Raw genomic sequence first — 12,070 nt, 5'->3', positions numbered from 1 at the left:
GAGTTATACCTTTAAATAGTACATAGATACTGAGACCAATATCATTGTTAAAGGTCTTTAAAACAAATTTCACATAAGCTGTCCTTGATCACAGCAATAGGATTGAAATTCATGACCAAATGGTAAATTATTTGAGACATTTTTTTAGTGATACTGAGGTTCTGCTCTGGTTTATAAGGCAGAGTATGAAAAGCATTGTATGTCTTTAATCAGTTTTGCATCATAAGCAGAATCTTTGTGTAAAGTCTTTAAATGTATAGAAAATGATCTCAGAAGCCAGAAAGCTTTAACAGTATAACAGCTTGTAAAGTAGGATTCTTCCTGGTTAAGGTCATCTAAACTGGTATTTATGTCCTGCTACTCAGCAGGGAAAAAAGCTGTGAAATTTCTGTTCTATATTGATATTGTCCATTTCTTGAAGTAGAACTTAAGAATTGAGTGGGTTTTCCATGTATTTTAAGAAGCAGGCCACTCATGCAATAACTGCACTGAAGCTTTGCAGAAGCCCATGCTGGCAAATGATTCAAATTGTATTTTTAGGAATAACTTCATCTCATCCATGTTTTCTTGTCCAATATGAATCTTTTCCAAGCTGTCAGTGCTGTTACAGTGTTCTAGTGCTCTGTTCTTTGAGGGCTTCCAACAACTATCCTCTCTGAAGACTCTTGTATCCTGTGGAATGTCTTTTGCATGTGGGCCAAGCTGTGTGGGTTTTGTGCAAATATGAAATGTAAACTTAACACAAGAACCATGTATTAATTATTTCTGAATAGTCTTACACTTGCAGGCAAGTTTTAATTTTTCACTCTTGCCATTTCATTTTTTTTATACAGCTCTTCATGCAGATTGAGGCACTGTTTCCAAGAAGATTTGGAACTTGGATTGAATATGCTAAAAAATACTGTGATGCTCGTGTCAGGTATTACTGTGCTTGCTTATTTATATTCTTATGAGTGTCTTTGATTTTTCTTGTCATGCCAAGTGAGAGAATCAGTAGGCAGTACCTCTACTGCTGTATCACACCATGGTGCTTGGAAACCCAAGGTCAGTACCATCTCCTCCTTCAAAGAGGATTGGGAAAAGGGTGACACTGATTAAATGAATTAATTAAAGCTGTAAAAGTTTGAAATAAAGTTGAAGTGCCAGCATTCTGTTAAGTAAAATTATTTATGCATTTACTGTTGTTAGTATGAGTTATGGAGGTTTTACCTTCAGAACTGGAGTTTTTGATTCTCAGTCTTAAGCTTGTGGTCTTGTAGTAATTTATGTCTCTCTTTATTATGGGATCCAGGTTTTTTGCTACCTCACCACACTTAGGTGGGAAAAAAAATCCAGTGCTTGTCTCTGTATTTCACAGGCTGACTGTCCTAGCTAAAAATTTCATATCTACAACTTTGCATGTATTCGAAATAACAGATTTTTGTCAGCTAATTTGACTAGCATTTAGCTTTAATTTTTACAGTAATAATTACATGGTTTCATTTTCATAAAACTTGTTCTTCTCCCTCCATCATATGTGCTTTATCAGTATTTAACTTCAAATAACATGGAAGAGCACTGTCTAATTTTCAGGCAGAGAAATGCTATTTTTTCCATGGTGTTTTGACTGAATGCATCTGTAATTTTCACACCACAAGTGTGCGTGGGTACAGCATGGTTAGCTACTCAATCATAGATGATTATCTTATTTTTGGAATACCATAAATGTAATAAAAATCAAGTTCAGGGTTTGGCAAGCTTTCAATGAATAACTTTTTCTTTGTGACTTGGCTGAAAGAAAACATCCTGTGGTAATAAACTTGATAGGATTATTTTATGCAGCACTTTCTGTGAAAATATGGGTGGTTTTTACTTAGGTGTCCATAGACACCTGTTTTAAAGATGAGATCCATACTATTTCTGTGAGGTTTTTCCTGCCATTTCTGTTACATCCCCAATGCTGAGGGTGGAGGAAGGAGGTCTTTATGAGGACAGACATATAAATAGACCAAGGAAAGGAATATGAGCAAAAGATGTTGCTGTCTTCCATCTGTGCCATTCCCACTTCACCAGTGCAGAAGTGACTCCCTCAGCCCCTTTCCCAAATTGTTATAGTCAGCTAATTCAGCTAATTAAAGCACTATTGATAAAAGTCAGTAAGGCTTAAAAAATCTCTAAATGACTGTGGGAGGTTTTGTGGCTTTTTGTTTATTTGCTTGTTTTTTTAATAAAAATTACATGCTTGCAACACACTCTTCTGGCCATGGAAAGTGCTACCTGGGCTTTTCTCCAAAGGCAGAAAAATCTGTTATGTTCATTATTTTATTGTCTCCTGGCAATGCTGACAGAGAAAAGCTGCTGTTCCTGCTGCAGCACTTCCTCAAAAACAGCAAAGCATAGAAGGAATAAGGAAGACCGAGTTAATAAATTCTCTTTTCAGCCTTTAGCTTCTTAATGTTAAACCTTCTTCCTCTATTTAACCATGCTCATTAAATAGTATTACTTTTAAAGATGATAGCTTAAGCTTTAAATCCTGTCTCTGGCAGTAACTAAGAAGGAATTCTTAGGGAGGGAAAGAAAGAAATATTGATGGTGATATTTGCATTTTTCATGATGGCTTTCCTGTCCGTAATATAATAAAGAATATTCTCATGGTGGCATATTCTTCTCATTAGTCCATTGAAACAGGAGTTCCAAAATTAAACCTGAATGTTCTGCTTCCTGTGGAGGGGGAAGTGTGGGGAGCTGGGAATAGACAGAGGATTGTGTGCAGGTGATGGGTAGCACCTCCTGCAGGCAGTGCTGGCTGCTGGGAAGTTGAAGCACAATTTCATATCCAATAGTGTATTTTAAAATTAATTATGCTCGGAGGATTTGTACTGAATTTGGAAGATCTTGTGTTTACACTCCGTATTGATTTATCATTTTTAGGTTTTTTGGTAAAAGAAGGCAATGGGACTGTAGAGGAGCTTCAAACTTAGAGGAACTACATCAACTTTTAAGTGAAATAATGATCAGAAGACTGAAGAGTGATGTCCTAACTCAGTTGCCTCCCAAAGTCAGGCAGCGTATTCCATTTGACCTCCCACAAGCTGCAGCAAAGGTAAATTTTGCACTTTTGCTAAAAACATATTTGTTAGTAAATGGAAATACCTATGTATGGATATGTATTTTTACATAGGCATTTGTATTACATGTAATTACAAAAACTGCATGAATATAAAGCAGAGTATCTCTTATTCTTTTTAAAATATAGCACAAAGAACACTCATATAGCAAATTTTCTTTTCCCGTAGATTTTGAATACTACAGTTACTTTTAGCCAAATTTGATAGAGTTCTCCAAAGTTCCTAAACATTTCACACTTGAAACAGACCTGTTGAGGTGGAACATGCTTTATGCTCTGTATCTAATCCCTGGTCTCTTCTGCCAATTAGAATCTGAATGCCACTTTTGCAGAGTGGGAGAAATTAATGAGAAATCTGAGTTCAGATGCCACTGAGAGCCACTTTTCTCAAGTCATGAATCTGATCACACGCATGTATAAGGAAACAGCCATTGCCAAGGTGAGCCTGCAAGTCTTCCCTTAATATCCCTAAATTGCCCAGTGTGTGTTTTTAACCTAATAAAATTGGTTTTATTGGCCAGAACACGAGATGAGGTTATTTGGTTTGTTTTATAATCATGACATGGAGAAACACTCTCTTTTGCCTTGTATGTTTATGGAATAGACAGAACCCCATTACAGTGAAAAAAGAAATCTGAAGATGACTGCAGTGTGTATTGCATTAACTGTTAATCACTGATAAATTTGGTTATTAACTGTCATCATTGCTTAAATAGCTTTCGTAATACTGAAAATTACATTTGACATAGAAGAATGAATGCTGTGAATGCTTAAGTAGAGCAATATTTTATGATTATGGTATCATGAACATATCAAAATTTTTCTTTCAGTTTTGATATATGGTTTTATGTGTGTGGATGCAAAAGTTCTGATTAAATATTACCTTGTCTGTTAGAAATATGTTTGTTTTTCTCAAATATGGATTAAAGTGTCAGATAATGATGTCTGAATCAAAAGGGGGTTTATCTACATCTTAATCTGGAAGAAGTGCCATGTAATTGTATGATCTTTTGAGGATAAATGGTTGGGATTTTTTTTCTCTGAAGGAGTAAGTTAGGTTTCTGTAAGAGATTGAGTGGTGGTATTTTTTTTAAACAAAATAATTCTGAATAATTTGGTTCTTGACAATATTAGTGTTTGATAAAGTCTTACATGGATAACAAAAGATATGGAAATCTACCTTTTTGTGTTACAAGGAATTGAAAGACATGAAAATAAAAACTGTCTTTTTGAACACTTTGTGTGTGTCACTAATGAAAACACTCTCTTTACTGCAGGCAGGAGCAGTCAAAGACTACATCAAAATGATGCTTGACAACGACAAACTGAAGTTCCTTGTCTTTGCCCATCACCTGAGCATGCTGCAAGCCTGCACAGAGGCAGTGATAGAGAGCAAGGTAAAGGCTTAACAGATGTGCACACTAATTTAAATTCACTCATACAAATGTCTATCAGCTGTGTTTGAATTCAGCAGAGCTGCACACGAGTACAGGAATGGAAGGATTTTATGCATATATGGATCAGTGCCACGGGATTAAAAGGGATTGTGTGGCTCTGAAGAACTGGCTTGTGTTTAAGGATAATGTAAACATACTTGTATCTGGTATGACTAATTTATTAATATTATTATTATTATTATTTTAAAATCAATGTTGCAGGCAACTGTTTTCTAAGTTTTTCTACCACTCTGCTTGTGGTTTTTTGGGTTTTAACAGCACACTATCATCTCACCTGGATGTTTAATTCAGAGCAGTAAAAATATTTGCCAGCAGCTTTCACCTTACTTTGATCATGGACTCTTAACTATTGCTATGAAATGGTGGCTAAGTTTGCTATTTTATATTTTTATTCTTTTTAACTGTTAGGAATTTTAATAAATAGAGTCAGGGAAATTCCAGATTCTTCTGTGTAATATTCCACTTTAGGAGCCCATGTTCATTCTGTCTTTTACTTTTGTAAACAGGGAATACAAAGTCTACACTTCTCTAATAGAGACTTAATTTTAAATCAAAGGGCAAAAGAGTACTGATGTATCCTGATCCCCATGACAGGAATAGAACAGTCCTTTTCGTATTTTTTCGGGGGGGGGGACAGAGGGGGATTGGGTGTGAAAATAGATACTGAACATGTAATTTTGTGTCTGTTATGATGTTTCAGGTTCGCTACATCCGAATCGATGGGAGTGTTCCCTCTGCGGAGAGGATTCACCTGGTGAATCAGTTTCAGAAGGACCCTGAAACCCGGGTTGCTATTTTGAGTATTCAGGCAGCTGGTCAGGTAGGGCAAAAAACAAAATATGTGAAATAGTACTCTTGAACAATATAGCTGAAATCATTGATGACTGAAGTGATTAACTGAAGGCAATTTATCTTCATGCAATTTGTCCTTTGTAGACTCCTGTGTTCATTTCTTTGCACTAATCATGTTCACAGTTTTGAGCCTTTATTGAATTTACTTGAGCAAAATGATGATAAGCAGCAGCATTTAATTCTTGAATAATTAGAACAACTCCATTTCTCTAAAAGCACTTGATTAATAAGAAATAGATGTTACTTCCATAAAGAAAAGCAATGTGCAGTCTTTGCACAATATTGAAGTATTTTTTGAATCTGAGGCCCAAGGAGGAAATCAGTATAAAAAGCCTATCTGCTGTTGAGGACCACCTTGACCACCCTCTTATTTCCATATTGAAATGTCCTGTAAAACCTTTAGCTTTCTTTGCTTCAGATAATCACTGTGTGGTATCTTTTTTTTTTTTAAATGCATCCACTTCCTCTGCTTAGGGTTTAACATTCACTGCTGCCACTCACGTTGTGTTTGCTGAACTATATTGGGATCCAGGCCACATTAAACAAGCAGAAGACAGAGCACACCGCATTGGGCAGTGCAGCTCTGTGAACATTCACTTCCTGATTGCCAAGGGAACCATGGACACCCTGATGTGGGCAATGCTGAACCGCAAGGTATGTGTGCAGTGGGGCCAAGGGGTCAAGAGCTCGCTGGGATTATGGCAACAGAAGATGCTTATCTGGAGCCCTCTGCTAGTCTAAGACAAACTGATAGCCCTACAATTGCTAATCATCAAAATGGTCGTGTTTGTTCTGATTTAGTCTTTCCTAGCTTTTTGTTCTTCATTCAAGATGCAGAGATAATGAGTCTTTGCCAAGGTGAATGCGATGGTTCATATCCACAGGAGATGGTTGTTTTACCTTCTAGCTTTTTGTTGCTGTTGTTCAGTTTACAGATTTAAGGCATTCCCTTCACTCGTAACAGCTTGAATTTCTTGTGGGTTTGTTTTGTTTTTTTTTAATGGAATGAATGTTGTGCTTAAATTAAGCTTCCTTTCTGAGAGGCAAAGGCATTCTCAGATAATTCTGCTTTGGTAGATCCAAGGTTAAACTGATTTTTTTTCTGTTGCCATTTTCCACAAGTATCACCCAATTGTGGGTAGGACAGGAATCTTAGAATCATAGAATGGTTTAGTTTGGAAGGGTCCTTAGAGCTCATCCTGCCAAGGACATGGAAACGTTCCTCTATCCCAGGTTGCTCCAAGCCCTGTCCAGCCTGGCCTTGGACACTTCCAGGGATCCAGGGGCAGCACAGCTTCTCTGGGCACCCTGTGCCAGGGCCTGCCCACCCTCACAGGGAGTAATTTCTTCCTAACATCCACTCTAACCCTGCCCTCTGTCAGTTTAAAGCTAGGACTAGTTACAGTCTCCTTTTTTACTTACTTGGAATATTTTTAAAAGTTCACAAGACTTAGAAAAATCATTTTGCTGTGTGATAACTGAGGTGTGTTATTCTGTGTTCTGTCAACTCTTGTTTTCTGCTGTTGCCACATGTGTCAATGTAGAAGGAATTGCCTTTCAAACACCAGGTGCCAGAGCCATTTGAGACTGTGATTACACAGCGTTTATCCTGATGCCAATGCCAGCCTATGGTTGTGGTTCCTGCAATTGGCTGGCCCTGTGTTGTTGTGGTTCAGTTGGGTTGTGTCCATGAGTTACTGTAGTGAGAAACTGCTAACCAATTTGTTTGCCCATGTAACTCTCCTGCTGTAAAACAATCATTGCTTAAATAATCTGGGAGCTGTAAACTGTATTTGACATTGAGTTGGGGAAGGAAATTCTGTATTCAACTTCCTGTAGGTACTTGTGAGAAAATCTGTTTGTCTGGTGCATTTTGAGTCTCCTTAAATATGGCACAGATGGGGCTCAGTAATTCAACAACAATTTACTTTACAAGTTCTGTCACTTAATAATTCTCCCTTTATTTGTCTCCATGTGCCAAGCAAAACATGTTAAGACTGCTAGAGATACACACAGTGTATATATTCTCTTTTATCTTCAATAAGAATTGACATTTTGTGTACAGCTTCACTGGTTGTAATGTGCTAAATACAGGACTCACCGTTATTGTCTTTCTGCAGGCCAAAGTCACAGGCAGCACCTTGAATGGCAAGAAAGAGAAAATGCAGGCTGAAGAAGGTGATAAGGAAAAATGGGACTTTCTGAGTTTTGCAGAGACCTGGACTCCAAATGAATGTCTAGAAGATCCCCAGAATGAACTTTTATTTACACATGTAAGACTTGAAACTTTTTTTTTCTGTTTTCTTTCACTTAACATTATAACAGTCATTTGCTTTACCTTTTTGTGCAGTTCAGAGTTTACTAACAGAGAAACACCAAACAAGTGGGAAAAACTAAATTCCAATTTAAAACTTAAAATAAGTTGGGAAAAATGCTGTGCTGGGTATAAATGTAATCTACATCTTCTGATAGGTCCTTATGTTTAGGTGACTGAGCTACCTCAGGGTCAGATAAGATCAAGTAATTTCTGTTTAAATGACATTTTTATTAACTGTGCTGAATTAATTTGACTGATATTTAAAACAGTGTGTGAAAGCCTTTCCTTGAAATGGGCATCTTCAAAAAAGGCACATAGCTTACCACTTCTGTGTATCTGTTTCCTGGTAGTGCTATTTCAGAATTTTCAGTAGAATATTGAAAATACTTTTCTGAAATCAGGAGAGGAATGTTGAGTTGCTTTTTCTGCTCACTCTTTGTTCCTAAAGTTATCTTTTGTTAAAGATCTCTTTTGCTTAACAGTTTCTGATGCAGTCATAGGTGGGGTTTAGAGGTCTTTTCCAACCTAAATGATTCTGTGATTCTGTATTCCTTTCCTCTTCCCTAGTTTGAAAAGGACAAACAGCATGACATCCGTTCCTTCTTTTCCCCCAAATCCTCCACGGAGAAGAAACGCAAAAGATTTTCTGGTGATGAATTGCTACAGAATGATTCAGAATCTTCTGCAGTCACAAAAGAAGAGGATGCAGAGAAGAGCAATGAAAGCCTGGATTCTTCAAGGATAAGTGAGGTGGATACAATTTATGATGAAGATGCTTGTGAACATGAAGCCAAAAGAGCAAGAAGCATAATTGGATCTACCCCAGTCAGCTCCAGAAATAAACAGAAAACATCTTCGAGTGGAAAAAAGCCCTCTTTGTTTTCAGCAAAAACCAATGAACTCTGTCCTTGTGACTTAAATGCTTCAAGTGAAAGTACAGCTTTAAATAAAGTTTGGCACTGCAGTGCTTGCACTTACATTAACAATGATCTGCTGCCTTACTGTGAAATGTGCCATTGCCCCCAGGGCAGTGATGGTGAGTGAGGAGTGCTGCTGAGGAAAAGATGCATTTTTCATTGCAGAAAACACAGTCTTTTTGAACAGGACTACACAGAAGTCCAGGCAAAATATGAAGAATTGTGTCTTTACATGAACAAATACCCCTCAAGTGATCCTCCTTAGTCTTGCTTTCCCCAGGGATCTTTTACATGAGCCTAACTTGAAACAAGTGAAAAATTACCATAAAATTTTAACAGGATATAAATTCCATAAGGAAGAATATAACCTCTGGTTTATTTGCAGCAAATGTCCTTCTCCTCTTCCTTGAGGTTTATGGTTATTCTAAATACAATTAAACAGCAAAATTTTTGTTTACCTTTCAAAACTAAGCAATGTGGTATTGGTGTTTTATTAGCTTGAGCATTTTGTATTTGTCATGAGAGCCATTATCTGGAAAATAAGGCTTTTCTTTCTCCAGCTGCTCACAGTAGATTTCTTTTACTAAATTTATTTAAGCTATCTGGAAAATTAATGAAATTTTTTTTATAAATCTATGCCCATATTTGTCAGTTCAGTTGCAAAGGCAGGGGTAAGGTTCTTTTTACTTGTCTTTTTATTTATTTAAATCTCTGGGCTTGTTCAAGTGAGGACAACTTTTGAATTTCACAGCTATAAATCAATGTCTGGAAAACTACTTTGTGTGTTTATGGTGTACAGTAACTGTATATAATACAGAATTGCTAACTGCATTATTTATTACATATATATTTTGACATTAGGCTGGGTGCATGGGATTACATAAATCAGAAGCTTTGTTCCATGTGTTGTTCTCTTAGTATTAAAGTTACCTCTAGCTTCCTATATGATTGCACAATAACAATATTAGAGAACGAAATGCCATTTCTTTGTATTTCAGTGACATGGTCCTGTCTCCAGATGTGTTATTAGGTACCTGTCAGGTAACACAAATCATCACTTTTTCTGTTTCTTTGCCTTTAGGTGAGAGAAATTGTGAAGTTCCTGGGAGCCAAACTGAGGAAGGAGTGTCAGAGGAGCCCAGGAGGAATGGAGAAAGAGCAGAGTGCAGTGCTGAAGATAGGAAAGATTTGGGGGAAGCGGGGGACCAGCAATCTGTTGATATCAGAGAACAGGGAACTGTTGGCACTGAAAAGGAAAGAAGTGAAAAGGAGTGTGGAGAAGGTGAAGTGGGACTCTATGAAGAACAATTCTGTCCCATTGTGAAACTGAGTTAAATGGCTCTGGCATGAAAAACGCCTTTTAAATAAAAACCTTCACCTCTGAAACACTGAAGTACAAATACCAGCATGGGACTTTCTCATTTTAACCTGGGCCATTTTTTGAATTTTGATGCTGGATAAGCCCAGCCTTTCCACACAGCTCCTGCATCAAACCAGAGCTGACTGACTTCAGAACTGTGTCAAACCAGCAGCTGGGAATCTGCATGTTTTTATTGGAACTCAGGGCATTTACTGGGGCTCAGGACAGACACAGCCAAAACAGATGATGGGTCATTCAGGAGAAACAGAAAAATCAAATACACAAATACATTAATAGTTTGCTGCTTGAGCTGTGCATCTTACTATGTTGTTCTAGAATTAGATATTTAATACTATTTTTAATGTCACAGTAGAATGAATGAATGAAATGAGTGAAGACAAACCTTTTAATGCCAACATTTTTTTCTTTTGTAGATAAATCAGACATGTTCCAAATATATGATGGGCTTATGTTTTGTGCAAGCAGAAATACTGACAGAATCCACCTCTATACAAAGGTAAACCTGAAGTATGCATGGTAATTGTCATTTTAAAGATGCAAAGTCAAATGTTGCCTTATGAAATGTTTGTGGGCTTTCATTTGTTATGTTTTATGTAAAAGCATCAATACTCTTGTATTAGCTGAAATATACAAAATTAAGGTGGTTTATCATTCTAGTTCTTTTTCTCAATGGAATTAAGTAATAATTCCCTAGATACATAACTTCCAGTATTTCTCTTGTCTTACAAGATTGGGCTAATACATTAAATCATCTGTTAGACATGCCAGTGACACTTGTTTAAGATTCCTTTTTTATTATTACAGTGTCTTATCACAAAATAACTTCAATAGAATAACATTCAAAATTCAAATAAAAAGTGACAGTAAGTCCTGATGCAATAAGTAAATAAAATATTGCCACCACATTTTCAGAAAGCTCAGCATCAGTGCTGTGTGTAAGTCAGTAACTTCCTGAATAAAGCACATTATCATTAACCTGCAGTGGTGATGGGATGCAGAAACCAGCAGCTGGGAATTTTCCAGGCCATTATTCAAGGGAGGTCAGGACTTGCCAATTTCTTCTTTTCAGTGATAGGAAAGTTCACTGGAAAGATTTCTTTAAATTACTGAGTGAATCAGTGTATTCAGGTGCCACTAAAGCAGCACAGATAACTGAGGGCAAGTCTTTGGGATAAGACATTTTTTTAGGCTGATACAGATGGGAAAAAGTCAAAAGGAGTCAGAAAGTCCTCTTGTATCTGCAAACTTGTTAAATGTACTTACAATGTATGCTGCTGCCTAGCTTTACACACTTTATTCAGGCAAAGACAGATTTTGGATGGGTTTTGGACAATTGTCTGGTTTGGGTTTTGCTGGGATTAGAGTTTCATTATGCCAGATGCTGCACAAGATCTGCTGAATGGTGAGGGAATTCTGCTTTAATTCCTTCTCTTGAATGTTTGTGAATCATCAGTAAGTTCCTTGGCCATATTTACCCACTGGGATAACTTATTTCTTTAAAAATTAGGTGGAGAACTTCTTCAGACATTAAAATGAAGTATGATAAACAATGTTCAAGAATTCTTATTTTAAATTGTAATGAAGTAACATTCTCCTATCTCCAGTCATTTATTTCCCTTAGAATTCAGTCAAGAGGATTGCAATTTCAGTTTAATATAAGGCAGTTTGTGTGTCTGAACTATTTGCAAAGAAAAAAGTCAGATCTATTAAAAGTTAAAATGTTCAGCCTTGTTACTTTTAGGTAGATTAATATGAATCATCCTTCTTGCATTTGTGCTGTTATCTCTGTGCCTTATTGTTAGTTCTGGAAAAGTTTGACCTTGAGGGACTAAATTTAGTAGGAAGGGAGGAGAATTCACTTGAAACAGATTATTTTTTCTACATTGTGGTACACTGCATCTGTAAACAAAACTGTTTGCTTGTCTAGGATGGTGAACCACTGAATCATAATTTCATTCCACTGGACATACAGCTGGATAACTGGGAAGATTTACCAGAGACTTTCCAGAATAAAAAAAATCGTGCATTGGTAAGAACAAA

General features: G+C 36.8%; 1 protein-coding gene across 4 annotated transcripts in view; it reads left to right on the top strand.

Moving 5' to 3' along the window:
* ZRANB3 (zinc finger RANBP2-type containing 3) overlaps positions 1-12,070 on the top strand; it is a 41,350-nt gene that overhangs the window by 24,583 nt on the left and 4,697 nt on the right. For all 4 annotated transcript variants that reach the window (XM_085067089.1, XM_085067088.1, XM_085067090.1 and 1 more), the window contains 11 exons: positions 834-919; positions 2,911-3,082; positions 3,417-3,545; positions 4,384-4,503; positions 5,264-5,383; positions 5,890-6,069; positions 7,536-7,688; positions 8,300-8,768; positions 9,731-9,931; positions 10,444-10,526; positions 11,958-12,059. In XM_085067089.1, the coding sequence (XP_084923215.1) occupies positions 834-919; positions 2,911-3,082; positions 3,417-3,545; positions 4,384-4,503; positions 5,264-5,383; positions 5,890-6,069; positions 7,536-7,688; positions 8,300-8,768; positions 9,731-9,931; positions 10,444-10,526; positions 11,958-12,059 (1,815 nt within the window). The remainder of the gene's footprint in view (positions 1-833; positions 920-2,910; positions 3,083-3,416; positions 3,546-4,383; positions 4,504-5,263; positions 5,384-5,889; positions 6,070-7,535; positions 7,689-8,299; positions 8,769-9,730; positions 9,932-10,443; positions 10,527-11,957; positions 12,060-12,070) is intronic.

Source organism: Lichenostomus cassidix, chromosome 7, assembly GCF_008360975.1.
Source record: "Lichenostomus cassidix isolate B80296 chromosome 7, HeHo_3.0, whole genome shotgun sequence".
In the NCBI taxonomy this organism is placed as follows: domain Eukaryota; kingdom Metazoa; phylum Chordata; class Aves; order Passeriformes; family Meliphagidae; genus Lichenostomus; species Lichenostomus cassidix.
The sequence above is the reverse complement of the archived record's forward strand: the minus strand, read 5'-3'. Positions and strand labels throughout refer to the sequence as shown.